The 27,782-nt window shown below is 42.5% G+C and overlaps 1 protein-coding gene across 1 annotated transcript; it reads left to right on the top strand.

Annotated features, from left to right (window-relative positions):
- The first annotated feature begins 923 nt into the window (after nucleotides 1–923).
- On the top strand, nucleotides 924–26,941 carry ezh2 (enhancer of zeste 2 polycomb repressive complex 2 subunit). Its single transcript, XM_079490097.1, has 19 exons — nucleotides 924–1,356; nucleotides 6,642–6,765; nucleotides 8,510–8,638; nucleotides 8,761–8,880; nucleotides 10,235–10,355; nucleotides 10,492–10,653; nucleotides 10,847–10,952; nucleotides 11,811–11,974; nucleotides 17,569–17,666; nucleotides 18,150–18,510; nucleotides 19,408–19,574; nucleotides 20,432–20,567; nucleotides 21,836–21,961; nucleotides 22,551–22,729; nucleotides 23,271–23,366; nucleotides 23,469–23,550; nucleotides 24,173–24,253; nucleotides 25,618–25,702; nucleotides 26,634–26,941. The coding sequence occupies exons 2-19, from the start codon at nucleotides 6,649–6,651 to the stop codon at nucleotides 26,692–26,694; spliced, it is 2,391 nt and encodes a 796-aa protein (XP_079346223.1). The 5' UTR covers nucleotides 924–1,356; nucleotides 6,642–6,648; the 3' UTR covers nucleotides 26,695–26,941.
- Nucleotides 26,942–27,782: the final 841 nt, after the last annotated feature.

Here is a 27,782-nt window from a genome sequence, read left to right on the forward strand (position 1 = left end):
CCCCCTACAACTGAACCAAAAGGTACAAACGGTACAGCAGCTAAATCAAAAATCTCATTCATCAAACGAAGCCCACTTGACTTTCAGCCTCTGTACTTTTAGGAACAGACAATTGCAGCTTTATTGAAATACATATACACACTGTCTGCAGAGCTCCTCCGTGCTGTTGTAGTGCATGGGGCAGGTGGAGGAGATTATGATCTCAAGAGGTCACCAGGTTTATTTGGTAATACATAGTACTAGGGGTTGTTGTGGTTGGGAAACATATCTTTTTTTAATACGACAGCACTAAACAAAGGATGTTTTGATGTCAATGTTTGGTTATTTTAGATGTCATAATAATCATTGTTGTTATTAAATATTAAAGTAATACATATGAACATCAGTTGATTGAGAGGGTGGGTGCACATGGAACAAAATGAAACCATTGTTTCCATATCCACCCTTTCAGAGTTAAATTAACAACACAATTTGACTATGTACATGCATTTTAATGTTTGGTATATTAATAAATGTGAGAACAAAGGGAGAGAGTCTCCATCCACATGTCCCCCCCGCCCCTGTTCTAGGGCCCCTGAGTCAGCGCGGGCTGCCCATTGGTCAACCCCCCGCGATACGATCCGACCAACCGCGCGGGCGCACAGTGACACTCCTGAGCAACGTCGCCGCCGATTGACCCAACCGTTTGGCGCTCGTTGAACGCGGCCCCGCGTCACCGGGCTCCCCGCAGCACCTGCGGGAAGCCTCGTTTCTATTTACCGCTCGGCGCCGACGTCCGGGTGCAGAGCCCGCCCACCGTATCCGGCACGTTTCCACGCACACACACGTGGCGCACGTGCAGACCGTTTCCGTATTCGCCCTAGGCCGGAACTGCGACCTGCGAGGTGAATCGACCCTAAGTATAGTTGAACGTGCGGTAGCCGGTAGGCACTGGGCAGAGAGGAGGAGGAGAGTCCGCGAGTCGAGAACACACACTATTTGCAAAGGAGGAGAGAGACGTTTGAATCCTTACCGAGGCGGAAACAATATCATTACAATTACATTAAACATTTATTTAACCGGTAATAACAATAAACGGCGTTTTAAACCGGAGTTTACACCGGTTTAACGGGAGAAAGGAGAGCCGCGCGAGCTGGAGCCTGGCTGGAGGAGAAAGAACAGAGCCGGGTTCTGTTGTGTGTTGTATGTGCCGGCTGTTGGAAGAAGAACCACCAAGAGCTAGTAGCATAGCTAACGAGCTAACAGTGTGTTCACTATAACAAGCAATTCATTAATCTGTGTTGTTATATTGATATTATTATTATTGTTGCATAGCTGAAGCAGTGCGTTGGATGAGGACCGAGTGTCTCTTCAAACGTAAGTGAAATGATTTTGTTTGTCGCTCGCACACACACACACACACACACACACGCACACACACACACACACACACACACACACACACACACACACACACACACACTGTATTAATGCATCTGTTGTAAAATAATTGGCTCCTTTAAAGAAAGGACTCATGAGCTGTATTTCAATTAAGTTTCTTTGTTGTTCAACTAGAGGTGTGATTGTTTTGTTTGATCATTGTGTTCCTTTCAAAGTATTTACTTTTTTAGTCATGTCAAAACAGTAAGTTGTCAAATTACTGTTGGGACTTTGAGTTGGGTCTATTAGGCATGCACCTTCCCCCTGTTATGTATGTCTTGTATATTTCTTTATGTCTCTTTATGGACTCCTGTCTGACTGACCGATGACAACCTAATTTTAAAGTACTTACTTGTTACTTACCTAGTTTCTACCTACCTTAATGTAACTCTGACGGTGTACAATTCAAATAAAGAATACAAAAATGATGAAATGAAGCAGATACATTGAAAAAGAAAAGCACAACATGAAAGGAATACAGTTTGAATTGCAATTTCACTTTGTTCACTTTTTCCTTCTCAACCAAGTAATTTGAAGCTTTTGTACAATGAAATACATTTAAACAATGTAGATGAATTCAAACATTGAAATGGCACTCAGACTGTGTTCTCTGATAAGGCTGTAATGATCACATGTTCAGTGATGATGCGCTCTAGTGTTGATGAGGTTTGTAAACAGAATTTATCCATGGATTCTTCACGACATCACTGCTGTCTTGTGACAGTGAGACTGAAAGAAAGGTTAATTTAAGGCTCATTCATAGTCTGAATTTTCGGTGGTGAGGTGACCACCGCTCCGGTGGTGAGGTGACCACCGGAGCTGAAATAACGTTGAGCGGTGGTGAGTAAAAACAGAGGGAAGGGCTGGGGCGGTGGCGGTGGTTTGCTCTTCACCGTGGCTTGTGACGTCATGTTGTAGTTCGGTGGTCACCTCACCACAGAAAATCCAGACTATGAATGAGCCTTAACGGTTCAGGTAGCGCAAGTGTTGGTTTTTTTCTTTGTTGTTAAAATGATGTATTAAACGGCTCTATATTCTGATCCTCATTGGCGTGCCGTAGAGGCGTAGACTACATCAATGAGGATCTGAATATAGTGCCTTAACCGTTAAAGTTTAACAAACATTTTGTTTATCCAAATCGCCCATTTATAACCTAAGTTATACTTTGAGTTGACTTTGAGTTGACTTGGACGGTGGACCCCCGGGGGTGGTCTTTATTGGGTCCTCTCCTTTTTCCCCTCAACGCCAAATCTCTTCGCTGGAAATAGCCATACACAGTGCTATTTTCGGGAAAATGTTCGACCCCAGAATAGTGATGATCTGGCTAAAGGCACAATCTGTGATCCAAAAGTAAACAGTCAAAAATAACACACATGGAGACATGTTTTCATGCTGTTTCTGTTGTTGATTAACATGAGCTCTTGAAATAAATACTACAAATTCCAAACCAACATGTAGATGCATTTTTGTTATTAATTGTTTTGCAGCAGTAAAAGGTGTATTGATGTTAATGTATTAATCATTGTAACAACACTGGAATATGATATACCGGCTACAGTATATTATATTCCCATTTCATTTATGAAAGTAAAAAATCACACCCGTGTGAAGTGAGTGGTGCAACTCCGTGTGGGGGTCACCGGTGGGACCATATATACAGTTAATATGTGTGTGTGTGTGTGTTTGTGTGTGTGTTAGGTTGTGCACAGGTGGTGAAAAACAACCATGCTGTTTTCGTGCTCGGACGCACCCAGCCACCCACACACATAGCTCTGTAAGGGAGTGGTTGCACCACTCAAAAAGAAAAGATGACATTCCATCTAGCGATGAAACTCTTTAAAGTAGTTTGTGTGTATGATTTGGATTGAGGCTCATACTAGCGTAGTAGCGTCCCATCTGTGCTAGAGTTGTCCCGATGCCATTTTTTTCAGACCGAGTACAAGTACTTAATTTTTGTAGTTTTTAGTACTCGCCGATACCGAGTAACGATACGAGTACTTTTTATTTTTGTTGCATGACTTATTTGACCCCCTTTTTCCTCATAGATGCAGATGGATCTCTGATCTACACTTGTCAGTTGTCATTTATGCTTGTAGATCGGCTGTTTCTGGCGATTTGCTGCAGTGTTGGGTCAGACTTGCTCCCGTTGCATTCGTTCAGCCTAGTGTCAATTGGATGTTTTGGTACTCGGGTCAAAGTATCGGGCCGGTACCGAGTATGAGTACTTGAGGGTGGTATCGGCCCGAGTAACCGATACCAGTATCTGTATCGGAACAACTGTAATCTGTGCCTGTTTGACAGTTTGATAGGGTCGGTTGACTGAGTGACAGTAAGATCATTTCGAGAGAAATAATTATGGAAAGAACCACCAGACCAGACATTGTCTAATTGTAAACGTTTACCCCAGGTGACATTATCGTTACGTGAGATGAGCATTTGTGACAGTTGAGTTGTAGCCTGGATCACTTGGCTGGTGGTATAAATATACTTTTTAACTCTTGACACCAGCGTAGACTAGAGTGCCACTGCCTATACTGTTAGGTGCCAGTGGTGAGAGATCGAGAGAGAGACAGTAAACATTCAATGTCTGCTCTAGTATTCACATCACAGGTTTTGTGTGTGTGTGTGTGTGTGTGTGTGTGTGTGTGTGTGTGTGTGTGTGTGTGTGTGTGTGTGTGTGTGTGTGTGTGTGTGTGTGTGTGTGTGTGTGTGTGTGTGTGTGTGTGTGTGTGTGTGTGTGTGTGTGTGTGTGTGTGTGTGTGTGTGTGTGTGTGTGTGTGTGTGTGTGTGTGTGTGTGTGTGTGTGTGTGTGTGTGTGTGTGGTAGGTACTCAAGTAAATGTACTTTAGTTACCATCTACCACTGCCAATTCCTGACAGTCCCGTCTGTTCACAGGAAATTGGACACGGTGACCGGCGTGATTGGACGGGGCCAGTTCGAGGGTAGAGTACTATTTGTTCATTGGCAAAGAGACACTAATGGCATATTCCCTTCCTTCTGTTTTTAAAATGGATCAATCTGGTGTTCTCCATCGAATTACATAACCTCCGCCTGAGTGACCATAGAACTGGAGTGACTAGATCGGACAGAGCAGGTGACAGCAGGTGTGCATAATTGTCTTCTGTCCAGTGATGGAAAAAGTTAAAGTATCGATAAAGTAGAAGTCGAGTATTCAAAATGTTATTGAAAGTATCGCTCATTTACAATAACAATAGTCTGGTTGCGCTGTCAGGGCAACCACACTAATTAATGTATTCTTGGCCAGTTCCCACTTGAAAAAGAGACGCAGTCAATGTGTTTACTGGTTAAATAAAAGTTTTTTTTTTTTTTGGATTTATGTTTTTCTAACCAACTCAACTTCAGCTACACTCACATGATCCAAAGGTAAAGGTTCGATTCGATCTAAATCGATCTGGAATATAAATATATTGATCTGTCACAGCAACAGGAGCATGTATGACTGACAGCCCCTTAGGACGACTCACGCTGAGAGCTTGTAGAGCTTTGCAACTAACTAAGTATAATAAATAAGGCTTGAAAGTTGATGGCCTTAAATAACGCATTATCGACTACTTCTGCTTCTGAGGAAACGAGCGACAGAGAAGTTAGAGTAATGCTTCCTGTTAGACTTGTGAACCAAGTGAAGAATAAAGACAGGGTCTCAAAGTGTGGGAATTCCCCCGGTTTAGCATTGTATCATACAGTATCATGAGTCATTTTTTGCAATGTGAATGTATGAGAGCAGAAGAAATGTGTGATTTAAAGTGAGAATCTGTCATTATGCCTGGCCTGGGCGTACCGTGTCTTGTCTGTGACCACAGAGCGGTACATTAATTAGATGTTCCCTGAGCTCATTGTGTACAGTATATTCCCAACGGACACAAGGGGAATGGGATTGGCTTGAAAACCTTCTGCGTTTGAATCGGTAGTTGGATGTTTATGAGGTGTGCGGTGCTCATGGAAGGGGGCAATTAAATCCAGACACTGACCAGATCCATCATCCGAGCAAAATTCTTTAACTTAAGTTTAAAAAATAAAAATGGAAGCCAGGGTCTGTCACACACAGGATTTTGTTTACTAAAGTTTGTCTACTCAACCACCCGTGCCTAACCCATCCTAAACAACATTCTGTGGAACAAAACAGAGCCAGACCCATTTATTGTTTTGGTCAATATATTGGCCATTGTTTTACTTATTTTGATGATTTCAGTTTTTTTTCCAGTTATGTAGCTGATGTGTCCTGACTTTTAAATGATTATAATAAATACATGTTCTTTTTTTTTCTTTTCTTTTTTCTTACATGTGCATTTCTGATTTCTTTAATCTAACAAAAAGTTTGTTTTTGTTTATTTTTGTTTGTTTTCTCACGAGTTAAATTGGTCTAAATATCTAATTGGTGGGCTAGGACTCTATAACATGAATCTGGCATTGCTTAGCCTCTGTAAAACAGTCTCAACTGTCCATCCACTATCTTCTCTTGAGTGACGGGATTCATAAAAATATACTTTCACTCGTATTTGTTTATTCTGTTTACTTGCTTCTCTATACTCTGACGCTGGAGCAGCAGAGATTCTAAACAGGCAAAAATAAATGCTCAGTCTAGAGGTGTTTTGGGACCGATCACCAATTGTTTTTCTCACGATTGGCCGATAAATTACCGATATTGTGCGTAAGGGGAACATTTGGATATTTCCAAAATTATTATATGTCAAAACTGTTCCTGTGTGTCGGCCTGGGCCATGGCTCAGTGGTTCAGGCACCTTGGCTGGTAATCCAGTCTGGCAGTGTGCCGCGGGTTCGACTCCCGATCCCGGCGGCCTTTACTGCATGTCTTCCCCCCATCTCTCTCCCCATTTCCTGTCAGCCTACTGTCTGTCCCTCCATAAAATATATAAAATAAGGCGAAAGCCACAAAAAAAGAAACTGTTCCTGTGTGAGTGGGGAGGAAGGGGAGAATGTTTTAGGCCTGTCACAAAGATGCAAACTGATATTATACTATATATCTGATTGACTTTTATACCACTTAGATGTCATGAAAGATCGGTTTCTTTCTCCCTGTAAATTGCAGATCACTGATAGTCATTTGGAGCCAATCACCTCTAGCTCAGTCCATTTTCACCACTTACACACTGTACAAATGTACGTAACCAAAGGCGTTGGTTAAATTTTTCCATCCATGCACCCATGATTCTGACACCCTGTGTGTGTGTGTGTCCCCTCAGGGAGAACATGGTGCTGACAGGGAAGCGATCAGAGAAGGGGCCCAGCTGCTGGAAGAGGAGGGTCAAGTCAGAGTATATGAGGCTCAGGCAGCTCAAACGCTTCAGGCGGGCTGACGAGGTCAAGGTGGGTAACTGACACTAACTGTAACCCGAGACTCACATTTACACCGATTTTAAACACGTGAACCCTCTATAGCATCCCTATCCATGCAGACAACAAATTGTCGACAATTTGTTAACGTAGACACACACAAAAAAATCCATGTAGGAATCATAAAAGAACAGCTCAATGTTTACAATGACGATGACCAAACCGCTGACTGAGTTTGAAACATTAGCCAGAACCGTGGGTCTGTGTACTGCCTAAACTCAGCACAAACGCTCACGCCAGCCTCTCGTCTATCTAAACGAGCCACAACACACTCCACATTCATAAAATAACTGAAAAACAGCAGCTTTTTCCCTGTGATTCAAACGAAGTGATTATTTTTGTCATTGTAAACATTGAGCTGTTGTATTTCTTTCTCTTCTGCACCGTATCTGTTATTTTTCTTTTACTTATTGTGTTTTATGCACTATAAAAAAATGTAAAAAAAATAAGAAAAAAATAAAAAATATATATATATAAAAATAAAACAGTATAATTGTTTGCTTTGTTTGATGTTCTGTGTAAAGCACATTGAATTGCCTTGTTGTTGAAATGTGCTGTTGAAATAAAACTGCCATGCCTTGCCTTATCCGTCCGTTGTGAATGCACATTGGAAATGATTAAAGGCCAGAGAAACAACAACAAAGCATGAATGACGTAGACCACTATAAACTATTGCAGAGTTTAACTGGCTATTGCATCAATTTCTATGCAATATTTTGGTGACGAGGGAGGGAAGCAAGGCAGAGACAGAGGGGGGAGACAATGTTAGAATAGAAAACACACCTGGGCCATGGCTCAATGGTCCAGGCACCTTGGCTGGTAACCCAGCCTGGCAGTGTGCCGCGGGTTCGACTCCCGATCCCGACGGCCTTTCTCCCCATTTCCTGTCAGCCTACTGTCTGTCCCTCCTATAAAAAAATATAAAATAAAGGCGAAAGCCACAAAAAAACATGTGTGTGTGTGTATTAGGGGTGTAACGATATAGTAACTGCATCGAAAAATCGATTTTAATTTAAAATTTAATGGAACTCTGAAACGTGATCAGTAACATTACGAAGTACATCTTTGTGATGTCACTGAGATGTACCGTAATTTCCGGACTATAAAGCGCACCTGAATATAAGCCGCACCAGCTACATTTAGGGGAAAAAACAAATGTGTGCATATACAAGCCACACTGGACTATAAGCCGCAGGTGGCCATAGAGATAGATTTAGAAGGTCCCCTAGTGGCCGTTAGCTGTAAATCCATAGATTAGCCGCACCGTTGTATAGGCCGCAGGGTTCAAAGCATGGGAAAAAAGTAGCGGCTTATAGTCCGGAAATTACGGTACTTCATAATGTCCAGTTCTAGGCAACACAGAATGGGGAACTTTATTATTTCCACACAACAACTCTAAGGTAATATTAATGACATAGTAAAATGTTGAAAATTAGTGGTTCTTTCTTTCTTTCCTTCTTTCTTTCTTTCTTTCTTTCCTCTGTCTCCTCTTTCTTGTTGCTTCACTCTCCACTCCAACACTTTTACTATCCTCTTTCTCTCTCCTAATTCTCCTCTCCCTTTTGTATTTCTTATTTTAAATTTTCTCTCCATCTCCTCTCCTCTCCTTATCTCCTCTTTCGCTCTCTTCATCTCCTCTCACCTCTCTTATTCCTCACCTTCTTTCTTGCTCTCCTCTTGTGTCCTCTCCTGATGTTGGGTGTGTGTGATGTTTCAGAGTATGTTCAACACCAACCGTCAGAAGATCTTGGACAAGACTGACATCTTGAATCAGGAGTGGAAGACCAAGAGAATCCAGCCTGTGCACATCATGACGTCTGTCGGGTCCCTACGGGGAACCAGGGAGGTCAGACCTGTCACTCGATTAAACACACACGCAGTTGCGCGTGCGCACGCCGCACACACACACATACACGCGTTCTGCGATGTCAATGTTCATTAACACAGTTTTGTTTTGTCTGTCTGTAGTGTACTGTGGACAGTGGATTCTCAGAGTTTAACAAGCAGGTGATTCCGCTGAAGACGCTGAACGCTGTGGCTTCAGTTCCTGTCATGTACTCCTGGTCACCGTTACAGCAGAACTTCATGGTACACACACACACAGTGTAGTGACCTTTCTGGGGGCAAACATTTGGTGAAAACTACTGAACTACAAGCTTTACACACAACACAACCCTTAGTGAGCTTGTAGAGTTTGCTATTTTCAGTGACGATATGCAGAAAGTAGAGTTTTGGTCCCAAGATTACCTTTCTAGTCAAAAAAATCACACCCGTGTGAACTGAGTGGTGTAAGGTCTTATATAGCCTGTCTGACGTAATGAAATCATGTCTGACGTAATGAAATCACACCCGGGTGAACAGGGTGAACATAGCAACCATGTTCATTTTTTCTGCACAGAAAAAAAACCCTGTTCACCCGGGTGAACAGGGTGAACATAGCAACCATGCTCATTTTTTGCTCACTAACAAAGCCAGTTGTAGGAGTGGTTTACACCACTCAAAAAATACAATATTTGTATTTGAAACGCAGCCACCCGCTTTGTTTGGGGACCTGATGACGGTGGTTGCTATGGATACAGGTCTCTGCAGGCGTGTCACAGAGCATCAATCAATGCATTGATTACGTGCAGCTCTGCGACACGCACTCGAATCACTGGAAAGGTTTCTATTGTGCATAGTATTGCACATGTGACAGTTACACTCATTTGAGTGAGTGGGTGCAGATGTTATAACACAGTTACATTCATTTGAGTGATTGGGTGCAGGTGTTACTTATTGCACAGTAACACTAACACTCATTTGAGTGGGTGCAGAACTGCAGATGTCTGAGGTGACTTTATCCAAGGTTTCTTTCTTTACACCAGTGGTTCCCAAAGTGGGGTCCGAGGACCCCCAGGGGTACCTGAGGGAGTTCCAGGGGGTCCCCAGCTAAATGATAGTTTGGAACCAAATGGACCATTATGGGTCTGTAACTCTGAAAGTGTACAAGTGTACTCTGTACACTCTTAGAGTTAAAATAACATTGATTTTACAATATAAATTGGGGGTCCCAGAGATAAAAATGCCATTAAATGGGGGTCCGTAGACTAATGCATGTCAAACTGGGGGTCCTTAAAATGAAACGGGTTGAGATTCACTGCTGGAGCCATAAAAATCTTCTCTTATGGGGGTCTCTGGCATATCTTTTCAAATGGGTGTCCGTGAGCTAATTAGTGTCAATTTGGGGGTCCTTGACATGAAAAAGTTTGGGAACCACTGCTTTACACCACTTTCTAAGTCGCAAGTGCACACAGTCTGCACGCTTGATTACAAAAAGTACTTATTTCGACATCAATTTGTTGATATCCATACGTAGAACAATGATAGAGAATAGAATAATTGCTAAGTGTGTGTGTGTGTGTGTGTCTGCGTGTGTGTCTGCGTGTGTGCGTGTCTGCGTCAGGTGGAGGATGAGACGGTTCTTCATAACATTCCCTACATGGGAGATGAGATCTTGGACCAGGATGGAACCTTCATAGAGGAACTCATCAAGAACTATGATGGCAAGGTCCATGGAGACAGAGGTAAGAGACTCTCTCTGTCTGTCTGTGTCTCTCTGTCTCTGTCTCTCTCTGCCTCTCTCTCTCTCCCCTCTCTCTCTCTCTCATGCCACCAATCTGCAAAGAAATGACACGTGTGTTTTGTGTCTGTGTGAATCAGAGTGTGGGTTCATCAACGATGAGATCTTTGTGGAGTTGGTCGGCGCTCTGACTCAGTACAGCGACAACGAGGATGAAGACGAGGACGAGGAGGCAGACTTTAAGATGCCGGACAAGATGGAGGACCACACCTCTGACAAACACTGCATCGTCAGCAACGAGAGTATGCACACACACACACACACACACACACACACACACACACACACACAATTCAACATACATCAGCTGCTTGTGTGCTTACTCTCTCTGTGTGTGTGTGTGTGTGTGTGTGTGTGTGTGTGTGTGTGTGTGTGTGTGTGTGTGTGTGTGTGTGTGTGTGTGTGTGTGTGTGTGTGTGTGTGTGTGAACTGCAGGTGGAAGCAGCAGTGACGGTTCCAAGAAGTTTCCTTCAGACAAGATATTTGAAGCCATCTCGTCCATGTTCCCCGACAAGGGCTCAACAGAGGAACTCAAAGAGAAGTGAGTAAACCTCTCTCTCAATTGTGTGTGTGTGTGTGTGTGAGAGCTATTACATTGCAACTGAGGGGAACTCTAAAGAAACCATAAGAATTGTGCATTTTGCTGTCGGAAATAGTTGGCCTACATAGGAAAGGTTAGGTTCGGGTAAGGTTGTGCACAAACAGCAGTTGTTTTTCAAAAGTGCTTAAAGGTAGTTGCTCTGTTTGTATGTACAGTAATTCTAAAAAAAAAAAAAAAAAAATGTTTTTAAAGGTAATTACTGTTTTGTATGTAGAGTGTTTCTATATGTACAGTGTTCTATAATGTTCCTCTCTCTCTCTCTCTTTCTCTCTCTGCCTGTCTCTCTCTCTGCCTGTCTCTCTCTCTCTCTGGTTCTCTATCTCCTTTTTTAGTGTGAAAGTCAGTCACTCTGGCTTGTTCCACATTTTTATCCGGGCCTTAAAGCAGTCTGTAACCTTTTAGTTAATTGCAACTTTAACCCGAATTAACATACTCTACCTGGCAGAGTGTGTTAATAAATAACAAAGCCTAAAATACAGCAGGCTGACAGCAGAGGGTCGGCAGTGATCCCTTCAGGAATATATACACATTCTCACACATCATTACCACAGCAAATCACCCTTTAACCACTTAAACCCTGTTCTTGGTTGGCCGGAGTCCCTCAAGGCTCTACACTGGTGAGAGCCGGAACACTAAATATCTTTGCTGAAAATAGCCGATCTACAAGCTCAGCATGTGATGCAACACGATAGCCAAATTAAACCTCTTCGTGCAATTGCCAAAACCTCTGTAATGTTTGGTGTGTTTGTGTGTGTTTGTGTGTGTTTGTGTGTGTGTGTGTGTGTGTGTGTGTGTCAGGTACAAGGAGTTGACGGAACCGCAGCTCCCGGGGATTCTGCCGCCGGAGTGCACGCCGAACATTGACGGCCCCAACGCCAAGTCCGTTCAGCGGGAACAGAGTCTGCACTCCTTCCACACGCTGTTCTGTAGACGCTGCTTCAAATACGACTGTTTCCTGCACCGTTAGTACACGCACGCACACACACACACACACACACACACACACACACACACACACACACACACACACACACACTGTTTCCTTCCTTCCTTGTTAGTACACACATTGTTCTCCTGTAGATGAATGAGCGTTAAATTACTTCCGGTCAGAGACCAGCTGTCTGTACTTAACCAGATCAAATCCGTCTGTGTTAGAGATGAGATTCAAGGAAAGACACAATGGGTACGTTTACATGAGTTCTTTCAACCCCTCTTAATTCCGAATAGAAGTTAAATCCTATTAAACGTTGTCATGTAAACACCTACAAAAACTTAAATCCGAATGAAAATGCTCGATGCGATTTAAAAACCATTCCGATGTCACTGACCGGATTATTCCGATGTTCAATGCGATTGAAAGAAAATTGGACTCATGTATACACTGCTTCGGATGTAAATTCATTCTGGTCTTTCTGAGCATGCTCATTTCCAAGGCGCTCCAACTCCAATGCGCTCATATCCAAGGCGCGCCGAGGAGTTTGCACATAGAGCGCGTTATTTTGTGCATTTTGCAAATGCACGAAATCCACACAAAAAAACGTGGAGCAGGCTGCAGCAGCAGTGGTGATGATCCCTCTGATCTGTGAGTGTTCAAAGATCCAACCGTCCCGAGTTGATGATCACTCTTGATAATTTTCAAACATGTTTGATAGGCCTATAGGTTATATAGCCAGCCTATATGTATCTGGATGCTTCATGCTACTGTAGGCTAAATGCATCGGGGGACTCACAGAAAGACGGAGGAGAGAGAGGACGAAATGCCGTCAGTCCGCTGTTCAGTAATCTCACACACACACACACACACAGTCCCAAGAATACGCTATTATCGCTATAATGTCCATCCTATCCCTTTAAACTTTTATAGGCTATAACTTGCCTATTCCAAGTTGCAACCAAAACGTCATGAAACATAACGGCTTTGAAGTTTAATTGCATTGATTGCAGCTGCAATCAATCTAGTATTAAACACCCAATTTGTAGCCTACTTTATGCCATAATGATGCGGCGATGGTGTATTGTGCAGATAAGCTATGCATTATATGCTTTATGCGATGTACAAGACCACAGATGGGACACGATGTGTGTGTGTGTGTGTGTGTGTGTGTGTGTGTGTGTGTGTGTGTGTGTGTGTGTGTGTGTGTTCAACAGTCTCTCTCTCTCTCTCTCTCTCAAAAATAACGAGCGACCCTTGATACAATAATAATCAGTGTGTTGCGTGCCCTGGCCGTGCTGTAGATATAAAGTACAAATAAAAACGAGATGATCACCTTCCCTGCGGAGAAGGGGAGCCGCAGCGGGAGGGGAATAAAAGACAGTAAACATAATCCCTATCCAACCAGCAGCCTCAAAGCTACTGCAGAATGAAACTAGAAAAAGTGCCCTTCTGGGCACAGGTCTCCACCAGGAGAGTGTGTGTGTGTGTGTGTGTGTGTGTGTGTGTGTGTGTGTGTGTGTGTGTGTGTGTGTGTGTGTGTGTGTGTGTGTGTGTGTGTGTGTGTGTGTGTGTGTGTGTGTGTGTGTGTGTGTGTGTGTGTGTGTGTGTGTGTGTGTGTGTGTGTGTGTGTGTGTGTGTGTGTGTGTGTGTGTGTGTGTGTGTGTGTGTGTGAGAGACACGGCTTGGCCTGTTGTAGCACCACCATGAGGCTGATTTGAAAACTGGCATTTCTTCCTCAGCCTAGTGGGAATATGCATGCACAGTTTCACCGCAATCGGACGCTGCGTTGAGTAGTTGTGGCGATTTGTACAAAACGGGTACAAAGCGGGCTACTCCTGAAAAGTTTAGAAGCCAATCGTAGGCAATGAAGGTGGATTATGAGAAATCAAACAAACCCGTCTTGATCACATGACTTTGGAGAGCATGTGTACCGATTTGTGTGAAATTTGGATAACATCTGAAGGAGTAATATTAGAAAATGTGTTTTACATATGTCGGCCTCCTGGTGGCGCTATAAAGAGCAGATGTGAAAAATTCCAGGCAAGGTTTTTCCTTGGCCTCTAGGGAGTTGGCATACAAAGTTATCCACAAATCCGTGCAGTTGGAGGTAAAAACACTTTTCGGCCAGTTATAGCGCCACCATGAGGCTGAGTTGAAAATGTTCACATGGCATTTCTGCCTCGGCCTAGTGGGAATGTGCGTGCGCAATTTCACGGAAATCACACGATGTGTTCATGATTTGCAGCATTTTGTTTGAAACTGAGCACTCCTGCGAACTTTGGAAGCCAATCTTAGCCAATCAGGATGGAGTGTGAGAAATCTGAAAGAGCCGTTTCGTTGAATGGCTCTAGAGAGACTGTGTACCAATTTGCGTGATGTTTGGACAAAATCTGTAGGTGTACTGTCCAAAAACTTGTTTTGCACAAAGCGGCCTCCTGGTGGCGCTATAACAGGCCTTTCTGGAATTTTGGGGCAGAGGTTCATCGTTGGCATCCAGGGAGTGTGTGTGCGAAATTTGGCATCGACCGGGTTAATATCTAACTTTCTCTAATTCTCTCTCATTTTCCTTTCTCTTCCCTTTCACTGGCCGCGGTTACATGCAGGCTGATCATTCCGAATAAATACTTCCGAATAAAATACATCCGAAGTAAAAAAAATTGCTGCGAGTTTACATGGGAAATGGTAATTCCGAATGAGCGTTTACAAGGAGATGTGATATAAGACATGATACATGTTAATTCCCGTGAAACTACGCCATCTGTTGGACACATAAAATATAGGCAGTTCATTGTCTCCACCAGGCCGAAGGCATGGGGAGAGAGTATGTTTTGCACTCCGTCCGTGTGTCCGTGTGTCTGTGTGTGTGTGTGTGTCCGTCCGTCTGTTACCAGCTAATCTCCGGCACCGTTAACCCGGTCGATGCCAAACTTTGCACACACACTCCCTGGATGCCAACGATGAACCTCTGCCCCACATTTTCCAGAACGGCCTGTTATAGCGCCACCATGAGGCAGCTTTTCACTTTTTTACATAAAACTGCACCGATCTGCGTGAAACGTTGCATGCACACTCCCTAGAGGCCAAGGACAAACCGTTGACCTGCATTTTCCGCATCTGCCTTTTATAGCGCCACCAGGAGGCCGACTTTTGTAAAACACATTTTTTGATATTACTCTTCCAGATTCTGTCCAAAAATCTCACAAATCGTTACACACTATCTCTATGGTCATGTGCTCAAGTCGGATCTGTCCGATATTTCATATTCCATCCTAATTGGCTATAATTAGCTTTCACAGTTTGCAAGATTGCCCCGTTTTGAACAAAAGCCTCAAATCATGAACGCAGCATGCAATTTATGTGAAATCTTTCACACATTTTCTTACTAGGCTGAGGAATATATCCCACCCTTTTCACATTGGCCTGTTATAGCGCCACCAACAGGTTGATTTTTGCAAAACACATTTTTGGAACATTTATATTATGTTTATATTAATCCTAAACATTTTGCCAAACATCTCACACAGTCCTATCCTCCTGGTGGAGACCTGTGCCCAGAAGGGCACTTTTTCTAGTTCATTATGTGACTGTCTCAACACTAGGCTACAAACATTACAGACGAAAGACGATACTTTGAAATCCCATCATTGTCTCCACCAGGCCGAAGGCATGGGGAGAGAGTATGTTTTGCACTCCGTCCGTCCGTCCGTGTGTCCGTCCGTCCGTCCGTGTGTCCGTCTGTGAACAGCTAATCTCCGGCATCGTTAACAGGGCGAGTGTTACGGATTAAGTTCATTACACACTGCAGTGATGTAAATAGGTTTTCAATGTAATGAGTCCCGGGATGGTCTTTTAGAAATGAGTCCCAGGGACATTTTATGAGTCCCACTTCAACCACGTTAGGAGTCATATTTTGCCATTTTTACAAATTGCAGCATTTAACTCCCATTTCATTTTATATGGTTATAATGTGGTTAATTCATGTAGAAAACAGAATAAATGATTATTATAACTAAAGCTAGCAAAATAAACTAGAATAAAAAACAGTACAGTAGTACAGTAGTGCATCCCGTGGATGCAGAGGTCATTGTTTTATTGCGTCCCTTACCTATAAACTGCGTTTTGGGATGCAAAATGCACCCTATTTTAATCTCTGACACTGTGAGCGCATCTGAAAATGCATCAGCTGATGTTTCACATCAAATTATTATCTTAGTGATGCTTCGTTCACCTTTATCCACGTTGAGGTAAGAGATTATTTATATTCACCTTCTGAGTGGGTGTTCTCATAAGACAAACGGCAGTTTAAATTAATGCAAATTAATATCACAAAATGAACGCTCCCAGTTAGGTTCAAGATCCGGAACCGAATCCAACATTGAGGAACAGAAATCTGTTCCATCACATTTGGAACCGCTTCCAGATTACCGGTTTAGCACACTGTCAAGCTTCTACAGTATTTTGACTTAAAATTATATTACCAATGGTTCTAAAACTTTAGCAATTTCAAGAACCACCATAATTATGAGGATGTTCCATTTGTACGATACAGTTACACACCTGTAAGGGTCCATTTGGAAGCCCCTCGAGTAACCCAGACGGTCTCTGGACTGAGAACCACTACAATACTATGTACGCAATACTGTAAACTGTTATTATTATTACATTATTTTAGTTAATTTGATTTGAGTATGCTGAAGAAATGGGGGAAAAAAACTGATTTGTTGCAAAACTTTAAGAGTTGTGAGTTGTGACCTTCCTTTGATCATGAAATATACAACATTATGTATTTCTTCACTTTTGTAAGTGAACTATTGTCTGTCTGTGCGTTATCTGTTGTATGTGGTTCGTTGTGTATGATGTGTTTTTGGGTGGGACCTAGCCCTGGTCCAGTGTCTCTCACTGACGCCCTGCCGGACTCCCATCCAATGCTCACTAGCAGCTTTTCCCACAGCGTGCGAGGGTTTACAATTCCCCGAAAATAAACAAAACAACATAACTACTCACTGACACAAAGCCTGCTAGACCTTGGTAAAAGTCTATTCTCGAAGCTGGGAAGTGTCTCAGGTCCCCAGCTTCTCTCTAAAATGCACTATTTTAGTCATTAAATAAAATGAATCCAACCAGATCGGCGCAGGCAAAACCCGCAAATGACGTGGTAGAAGAAATGACTCTGTCCGGTACATTGCTTTATTAAAATGGCACAAAGTGCATTTTAGAGAAGCTGGGGACCTGAGACACTTCCCAGCTTTGAGAATAGACTTTTACCAAGGTCTAGCAGGCTTTGTTTCGGTGAGTAGTTACGTCGTTTTGTTTATTTTCGGGGAATTGTAAACCCTCACACGCAGTGGGAAAAGCTGCTAGTGAGCAGTGGATGGGAGTCCGGCAGGGCGTCAGTGAGAGACTCGCTGTAAGCACTGGACCAGGGCTAGGTGGGACCCCACTGAATAGCCATGCTTAGTCAAGTGCTAATGGGGATCCATTATAAAGTAAAGGTTGAAATGTTGTACGAACCAAGGATCCCAACCCTACTCCCGGTGTGTAAGGAAGGACCTTTAAGGCCAGATGTATTTTCTGTTGTTACATTTTTGGTTCTCTGCCTGTCTCTCTCTCTCTCTCCTGCAGCGTTCCACGCCACCCCCAACACGTACAAACGTAAGAACATGGAGAACCTGGTGGACAGCAAACCATGTGGCATCGAGTGCTACATGTACCTGGTCCAGGTTTGTAACTACAAAAACAAAAACTTTTATTTATGTTGCAGAAGGAGGAGAGGACACTGGAGCATCACGGACATTTAGAGCCTTTTATTAGGTGCTAAGTATACAGAACGACTAACGTCACTGACTCTGATAAAGACCGCAAGGTATACTTAGCACCTAATAAAAGGCTCTAAATGTCCGTGCTGCTCCAGTGTCCTCTCGTCCTTCTGCAACTTATGTCCTTGTACCTGTGAAGCACCGGATCAGCCGTTCCAGGCTTGAGGCGCGTTCGTAGACTCCCTTTGTTACTTTTATTTATGCATTTGAATTCTATTCCTAGTGCCCTACCATTATACAAGAGTATAAAGTCTTTTTCTTTTTTTCTTGAAAAGTAACCCTTTTTGGGAATACAAAGCTTGCATTAATAATAATTTGAATGCTATAAATTGAATCCAACATTCAATTATTAAACGTTATATAAACCCTGAGCTCTTGATTGGTCAGGATGGGATGGTGAGAGAGTACGTTGCTGCGGATGTGGTGGCGGAGCGGCCCAAGACGCCGTCGAAGCGCAGCGGCGCCGTGGGCCGTCGCTCCCGCGGCCGGCAGCCCAACAGCAACGGCAACAGCCGCCCCAGCACGCCCACCACGGTCTCCTCCGAGACCAAAGACACGGACAGCGACCAAGAGGGAGGCAAGGACGACGACGACGACGGGGACGGAGATGACCACAAGGACGGAGATGACCACAAGGACGGAGATGACCACAAGGACGGAGATGACCACAAGGACAGAGATGACCAAAAGGACGAGGATCACCACAAGGACGAAGACGACAAGAAAGATGACAACACCAGCAGCTCAGGTGCACACACAGTCGCACACGCATACTGTACATGCAGCACACAGACATTACGTGGTATCGGAATGGCATGCTCGCCAATAATCATACCAGCAATTTTGGTAGTATATAATCGGCAGCTTTTCAGATACTGGAATAACATTAAAGTTCTCAGTTGCCACTGACTCATTTGGATTCCATCATGTCTTCTATGGAAGCATGTTGCACAGCAACAGTAGCTAGGATATTAGGCTATTTTACGGTTATTTTAAGATTAGAGCATTTGAAGTGGTCAAACTACTAGCAATATGTTCAGAAGCATCTTCCATAAAAACATAATGGTCTAGGATATTTCATAAAAGCAAAGGTTTAAATCTGTGATTTCTTCATCTGGATGGCAGTGTGTAGAACAGCAGGAACAATATTACTAAAACATCATTTTACATATTGTGATTGTCTAGGAAACTAGTGCTAGAGTGTGTGTGTGTGTGTGTGTGTGTGTGTGTGGGGGGGTCCTTTTACATGTGGTTTCAGTCGTGATATTTTATTTAGCTTTAATACATGCTCTTGTTACTAATTATTAGAGATGTCCCAATACTGTATCGTTATCGGGTCATATCGGTACACAGGGGTAAGGGGTTGACACTATGGCAGGTAAATAAAATGTTGGGGCATGTGGAGTTTGCTTTGGAGTTGCCCAAACTGCACGTGCACATATGAGTGAGGAGTCTGTTATAAACACAACACGAGATGTATAGCTAGATAGCTATAAACACAACACGAGATCACAACACTGGTATCGGTATTTGGTATCGGTATCAGCTAACACAGAAATTGTGGGATCGGATCGTGAACGAAAAAAGTGTATCGGGACATTCCTACTAATTATCCCTCTACGTGTCTTTCCGCGTGTCTGTCCAGAAGGGAACTCGCGCTGCCAGACTCCGGTGAAGCTGAAGCTGACCTGTGAAGCTGAAGCGGTGGACTGGAGCGGCGCTGAAGCGTCCCTCTTCAGAGTCCTCATAGGAACGTACTACGACAACTACTGCGCCATCGCCAGGCTCATAGGCACAAAGACCTGCAGACAGGTGGGCCGGAATCAAACACCAAACCGTGTTTTCTTTTTTGTGTGTGTGATTTGTGACGATATGTTTATCTGTATTATAATAATCAGATTGGGCCTGGGCCGTGGCTCAGCGGTCCAGGCAGTGTCTGGCAGTGTGCCGCAAGTCTGGCAGTGTGCCGTGGGTTCGACTCCCTTTACTGCGTGTCACTCCCCCATCTCTCTCCCCATTTCCTGTCAGCCTACTGTCTGTCCCTCTATAAAAAATATAAAATATAGGCGAAAGCTACAAAACAAAAAACATTTAAATAATCAGATTGGCTTTCAAATGGTACTGAATTTGAAACGGCTGCACAGATTTCAGTGCAAGGTCCTAATACATTATATCAATTTCCAGCACTGGTTATTATATTCTTCTAATGCAGATCTTTTTGTTTCAAATTGGCACCACTCATCTTCAGAATCAGACAATTTGAGGAAAGTGATGCACTTCTTGTGCAACAGTTACTTATGGATGGGCTAAATATAACAATGTAGTTATACTAGTGTCTGCCCATTTGACAATTTTACATTTTTCTAACTCAAGAAATAAATGAAAAATGTTTATCTGTATCTTATTGATCTGAAAACACAAAATTGGATTTCCTATTCTTTTTTTATATATGTTGTGGGGCGGTCAGGTAGCTCTGTCTTTTTTTTTACCCTACATAGTTTGCATCCCTGATTGAACTAAATTGCCGCCTGACAAGTACATTCTTTTCGGGGGATTGAACTGTTTCATGCATGTGTTTTTGGCAGGGGGCGTGCCTTAAAAACAGACTGACCAAATAAAACATTCTGTTATGTGTGAAAAGGCCTTAATTGTTGTTGATCCTCCGGCAGGTGTATGAGTTCAGGGTTAAGGAGTCCAGCATCATCGCCCGCGCTCCCGCCGAAGACGAGGACACGCCCCCCAGGAAGAAGAAGAGGAAGCACCGCCTCTGGGCAACTCACTGCAGGAAGATCCAGCTGAAGAAAGGTCAGAGGTCACTGCTACGTCCTGTCCTGAGCTGTCATGACGATTTTCTTGACGATTATGTTTGGCTTTTAGGCTTCGTAAACAAAAACTTGCACAGGGCAGATATGGCAAATAACTTCAGTATAGAGGGTATGCGTGCACATGCAGAAAGTGAGTGGCAAAACGAAGTAAGTTTAACGTCGTTTAATGCAATCAGAAGGACTTTTCTGTTTGGATGTTTGGGCTGTCAAGGCCAGAAAGTCATTTTTTGACACGCAGTACTGTAGGCGTTCCCGCATAACTTCGAATATGATAATGATGTCACATGCATACCCTCTATACCAGGGGTGGGCAACTGGCGGCCCGGGGGCCACATGCGGCCCCCACCTTCACTTAATGCGGCCCACATGTTAATATCAGAATATTGATATAGTATTGATTACAATTCCAAACCCGCTTTAATTACTTCTTGAATAGTATTAAATGACTACATTGACTAGTACTTAATGACTAGTATTAAAATGTTATTGTCTTTTTGTGTCCAATGTAGTTATGTTAACAGTTCATAAAGTTAACATAACTGTAACTAAATGTATTTGAAATTCAATAAAAAGGTTACTTTTCAGGATTCCAATTCAAAAATAGCAAAAAATTATTCAGGTTTTCAATTAAAATATAGCAAAAATCTACAAGCTCAAAACGTGTCACATTGCGACGTGTTTTGAGCTTGTAGATCGGCTATTTATGCTACGACAGTAATATGCACTGTGGCCCTCTGGAGTGAGTGTGGAAATATATTGGCCATCGTCACAGTTGCCCACCCCTGCTCTATACAAAGAAATGACTGACAGTGACCCATACCAATAATCAAAACAGTCCATACTACCCAGTCAGAAATGTACTCTGTCCTCTTTAGATGCCTCAATAAAATTATATTAGTGTGCACATCAAAAAATCACCCATAACTGTTGCAATCATTAAACCATATTGTTTAGTCATAAGCTGGTCCACCTGACTCTCATTGACTTAAATGCATTCCATGGAACTTCTGTCTCCAGTTGGCCTCCCTGTGCGTCTATGACGCGTGCTATGGCGTGAAAAGTGTGTCCTTGACTTCTATACATAGCTTGGCTTTAGTAGGGAACACAAAACCTTAGTTTTAGTGGAACCAGTTATTGTTTGGAATGAAAAGTGACATGCACTCAGCACATGACTAGATGCACTATCACTGCACTAGATGAACTATCACTAACTAACAACCATACTGTATTCCCCCCCCCACCATGTAGATGGTTCGTCCAATCACGTGTATAATTACCAGCCATGTGACCACCCCAGGCAGCCGTGTGATTCGTCCTGCCCCTGCGTCACTGCCCAGAACTTCTGTGAGAAGTTCTGTCAGTGCAGCTCTGAGTGTAAGTAAGAACACATGCGGGTGATGGTTGGTTGTGAACTTGTAGATCACCTACAGTATGTTCAATACTTTTGCTTGACACTCTTCTACGACAAAGTCATTTATAAGATTTATCAGTTCAAATATGGAGATAACGAGGTTTATACGCGATAGAAACAATTTAAATTTTAAAATCAAACATTTTTACAGGTTAGCTTTTAATGAATAATCAATTCTTTTTTTTATTGCTTTGCTTATTTATTAATGTATTTATCTGTTTTGCTTAGCCACTTACAGGGTTTGGTTTGCATTCTTATATGCAAAATAGTCAAACAAAAAGGAGATTTATAAGCTCACAGCACATCAGGATGACACAAGTTGTGACCTTGTAGATGCTATTTCCGCAGTGTGACACGATCATATGAAAACATTTTGTAATAAAAAACAAGAAATGACTCAAGTCATTATATATCAGCTTGCATTCCATTATATATTCTTTCAGAGCGAACATTTTTTCAGGCCTAAATGTGTTAAACTATATCTGGCTAGTTTGTTATTATACGTAGTTATAATAAGATTGTAATTGTGTCTGTGTGTGTGTGTGCATACAGGTCAGAACCGCTTCCCGGGCTGCAGGTGTAAGGCTCAGTGTAACACCAAACAGTGTCCGTGTTACCTGGCGGTCAGGGAATGTGACCCTGACCTGTGTCTGACCTGTGGAGCCGCAGAGCACTGGGACAGCAAGAACGTCTCCTGTAAGAACTGTTCTATACAGAGAGGAGCCAAAAAGGTACCCACACACTCTTAGGGCTGTCACAATTACAAATAATATATAATAAGTTGACCATTAATTGTCACACAAATAATGGCGATTAACAATTTAATCGTGTTGTGTTGCAATGTGTTGTGTTGCAATTTGTATTTCTTGTCTGCTTTTTAGGCTTCGTAATCAAAAATTGCACAGGGCAGATATGACGAATTTAATCATTTTTTAATGTTTTCTTTCCAAAAAATGTATAAACTGGCAGAAATAGTTGATCTACTACAAGCTTATACAACATGTCACAAAGTGACGTTGTAAGCTTGTAGATGAACCATTGCTGCTTTGTTTGAAAAATGTTTGAAAGTGTATGGACATCTTTCAACATGAAAACGATTGACGATTATGCGATTATCTCAAATAATTGCGATTAGGCGATTATGTAATAATTGTGGCATACACGGTACACACACACACACACACACACACACACACACACACATATGACCTAAACTCATTACCACAATCATTTCAAACATCCATCCATCTCTTCTCTTTCGCTCTCTCTCAGCACCTGCTCCTTGCTCCATCGGATGTTGCTGGATGGGGAATCTTTATCAAGGAGTCCGTTCAGAAGAATGAGTTTATATCAGAGTACTGTGGAGAGGTAGGATTCAGCTGGTACTCTTATCAGTAGGATACTTATACTGGTACTCACTTTTTATGTATAATAAAATTATTAACGCTTGTAACGTTGTTGTTTGATCAGATTATCTCCCAGGATGAGGCAGACCGCAGAGGGAAGGTCTACGACAAATATATGTGCAGCTTCCTCTTCAATCTCAACAATGGTAACACACACACACACACACACACACACACACACACACACACACACACACACACACACACACAGTTAGTGATCTATCTATCTATCCGGATTTTATTGAACTGAATTGGACAAAAATGTCTGGCCTTCTTTGGCCCTTGATCGTGGAACGATCTACAGTCCAGACTAAAATTGGCTTTGAAAGTTCCCTTGAGAAGTTTCAAAAGGATCATCTTAGATGTACAGTCCAACACCTGCACATGTTTGGATATGTATAGCCTATGTTCATGCCTATATATTTATTATGTCGGTTCAGATCGTGTATATTGTGTATTTTGCCCTGCTACTAAAAAGTAGGACTTTGGTGACTTGTTGTATTTATTCATAGGTACTTTGAGGTGTATTATGGATTTGTATTTGCTGGTCCAAAATGTAACATTGACGATGTAGCATTGAAGTGTAATTTTATCTCTGCCTCTTGGCCAGTTCCCACTTGTAAAAGAGACGCAGTCTCAATGTGTTTTCACTGGTTAAATAAAGGTTAAATAAAAAAATAATAAACTATGGAATCTATAGCGCCAGGTAAATCCACAGAGTTGTTCAGAGAGGTGATGTTTACGTGCTGCTGATCCTCCTCTCCTCAGACTTTGTTGTAGATGCCACAAGAAAAGGCAACAAGATTCGCTTCGCCAACCATTCTGTGAACCCCAACTGCTATGCAAAAGGTGAGAATTCTGAACATATAGTCTTTGTTTACAAAATAAATGTGTTATCAATTAGTCATCTATCATAAAGACAAAAAAAACATCATTACATTACATTACATTACAGTCATTTAGCAGACGCTTTTATCCAAAGCGACTTACAATAAGTGTATTCAACATAGGTAGGGAACAAAAACTACTAATCACCAGAAGTCTTTAGTGCATTTTCTGCAAAAACAAGCAACCAAGAGTATACCTAGCGCTAAGGTAAAAGTGCAATATATCAGCTACCTATTTCCTTAAACAGATGAGACAAAAAAGCTAAATCAAATGAGCATGGGCTAAAACAATTAAGTGTATCGACTAAACAAGATCCAATAAACAATACAACAATAGAAAACAAGCGTTCGTACAACTAGTTAACAACAAGTAGGTCAGGCAGAGAGGAAGGGTAGTGTTTCCTGAAGAGGTGGGTTTTCAACCTGCGGCGAAATATGGGCAGTGACTCTGCTGTCCTAACATCAGTTACATTAAACATCATGATAATTAAACAGACAAGAATCCTTTTGGCCAAAAATCTGCTAAACTAGTTCGCAGTAAGCATGTAGGATGATGAAATTCTTAGACACTTGAAGCCAGAGGTAGATCCTGTTCACAACAGCCTGCCGCCTACCACCATAAAGAGCAAAGGAAATCATCAGATAATAACGATGAATAAAATGATGAATGATTGAATGATGAATGAAAGATAGGACAGATTGAATTATTGCAGCTTCTGGAGTAAATCCAGCACTGTTGACCTTCCACTAACATGAGGATTTGTAGTAGAAATGTAAACTTCTGGATTAAGTCCTATTGTTCGTATTGGTACTTAATTCTTTGGACTCCACGCCGTTTATGCTGAATTCATCACAACGTGACCAGAAAAGGGAACAATTGGTTAATTGATTAATAATCTATAGCATATAGGCTACTACATACAGTGCCGTCGCTACGTATACGCGCAATACGCACTGTGTGTAGGGCAACACGCCGAGGGAGGCAACAAAATGTGCCAAAAAGTGACAAGCCGACCCTCATGATAACAATGTTCTCTGCGGCTCTGCCGCGTAATTACGAGCGCCCCTGTGTGCGTCCTCGCAAACGGCAAAAAATAGCCGATCTGCATGAGGAAACACATCGCTCTCGTCGGGAGGGGGGCAGCACAAATATCCTACGAGTAGGGCAACCAAAATGGTCAGCTACGTCCCTGACTACATGCATGTGTCACTGCTAATAATGAATGGTCACTGTTAATAAGTTGACAATGTGTTGATTGACTGCTGTGTAGTGATGATGGTGAATGGAGATCACAGAATAATGTGTTGATTGACTCTGCTGTGTAGTGATGATGGTGAATGGAGATCACAGAATAGGGATCTTTGCTAAGAGAGCTATCCAGACTGGGGAGGAACTCTTCTTTGACTACAGGTCAGTTGACTCTGCACACTACACCAGGTGGTTTTCAACCTTTTTCAAATCAAGGCCCATTATCTTTTTGGCATTTGAGCTACGGACGACCATTTGATGAGATTTAGCCTCTCACTCAGACCCAAAACCATAGAATATGTTTTGCTTTATCGTAGGATAAAGTTTATCGTAGGATAACGTTTTGCAAATCTATGCAAAATCAGATATTTTTCTTTTCTTTTCAGGATGGCAAGCTTTCAATTGTTAGACCTAGCACTCCTCAAAACATATATCTGGTGATATAGAGCGTCGCAGTCCCGCCTCCTACCCTGGACCAGGAAATTAAACCCAATGCATTTTCCTCATAGACATTTCTTAAAGTATTTATTTAAAGATGGTTACGCCGCGGACAAAGCCAACTCGAGTCGTGACAACTCATGACAACACAAACAATATTTTGGACCAAACAAATAATTAGAAAGAAGAAAAAAACGGCAGGTTACAACACTTTTTTTGTTGTTTTTCTTCTTTGTAATTATTTGTTTGGTCCAAAATATTGTTTGTGTTGTCATGAGTTGTCACGACTCGAGTTGGCTTTGTCCGCGGCGTAACCGTCTTTAAATAAATACTTTAAGAAATGTCTATGGGATAAATGCATTGGGTTTCATTTCCTGGTCCAGGGTAGGAGGCGGGACTGCGACGCTCTATACGTGGCCTATATTTGCATACTGGGCCCTGATTGGTCGGTCCCTCACAACTTAGACCAAATCTGCCGAGGGCTTCTTTTTTTTCCACTGGCAGATTCGTCTGGTTTCCAGGCTAGTTGTCCATGCTTAGCTAGGGCTCTCCACAATTGGGATTGGCATCGGCCAGGCTCTATTAACATGTATGACATTCACCCTGGTTACACACAATCGATATCAAATCAATGTTGTGCTTTTGCTTCCAACAGGTACAGTCAGGCGGACGCTCTGAAGTACGTAGGGATTGAACGCGAGCTGGAGATGGCCTGATTCTTACTTCTACCTTCTGTGGAACAACTACTCAAAGGCCTTACACATGCACACACGCATTGACGCACATGCACACCGTGACCTACACACCACACACACACACATACTTCACATCAGTTCAGGAATAACCCGTTGACTCGTCAAGTGAACCTTCAGGAATCTCTCTTTCTCTTCCAGTTTGTGCTTTTTCTACCAAACACGCTCTGTTTTTCTACGGTTATAAAGCCTTTCCTTGGTGTTTACAACTGTACTGTGCAAAACTCAACTTTTTGATGCTATTTTTCTGTATGTGTCGACTGGCGGCTAAACTATACAAAACTGTTTTTTGGGGTATCTGGCAGTTCCAGGGACCAGCATTTCACCAGCTCTTTTTATTGAAAACACGTGCAAGCACGCACGCGCACACACACACACACCCCATCTGTGGTTGTACTCCAGTGTGCAACGCAGCCCCTGTACAAACTGTGTGCTTTACATATACCGCGCACGGCTCTGCAGAGTGCCAGGTCACAAGGGCCACAGAGCAGGATCGACCAATCGAATTGTAAAAACGGAGGCCTGGCCTTGATTCTTTAGTGGGCTGTTTTCAACTGTTGTGTCAGGACCCAAAACCGGGCCATGATATGTTCTGATGGCGGTCGCAAATCAAGATATATATATATTGCTGCCGTCGGGCAGAAACCTCAAATCTCCATATTACTTTTCATGGTTTATTTACCCCTGCAAATGAATGTCCTACTTCATATAATATTATAGTGTTGCGAACAGATCTGCTATTTTTGAAACATTTTGAAAGTGTAAGTGTGTGTGGGGGGTTTTTATGAATATTGAACGAATTAAAAGTAGCTACACTGGATATAAAAAAAGAATCCTGAAAAGTAACGTATGGATGGACATACAAGGTTTCTGCTCGACAGTGACGGTATTTGAGTTAAAAGAGGGACCAAGTGTTAAACGAGTTGAAAGAATAGAAGTGAGCCGAGTGCTGCTGAGATAGAAACAAGAAATGATCACATAGTGATATTTGTCAGGTGAAAGAAGCGCTATCCCCCCCCCCCCCCCCCCCCCCCATATTAGTATGATTATTA

This window comes from Electrona antarctica (genome assembly GCF_951216825.1).
Source record: "Electrona antarctica genome assembly, chromosome: 20".
Lineage (NCBI taxonomy): Eukaryota > Metazoa > Chordata > Actinopteri > Myctophiformes > Myctophidae > Electrona > Electrona antarctica.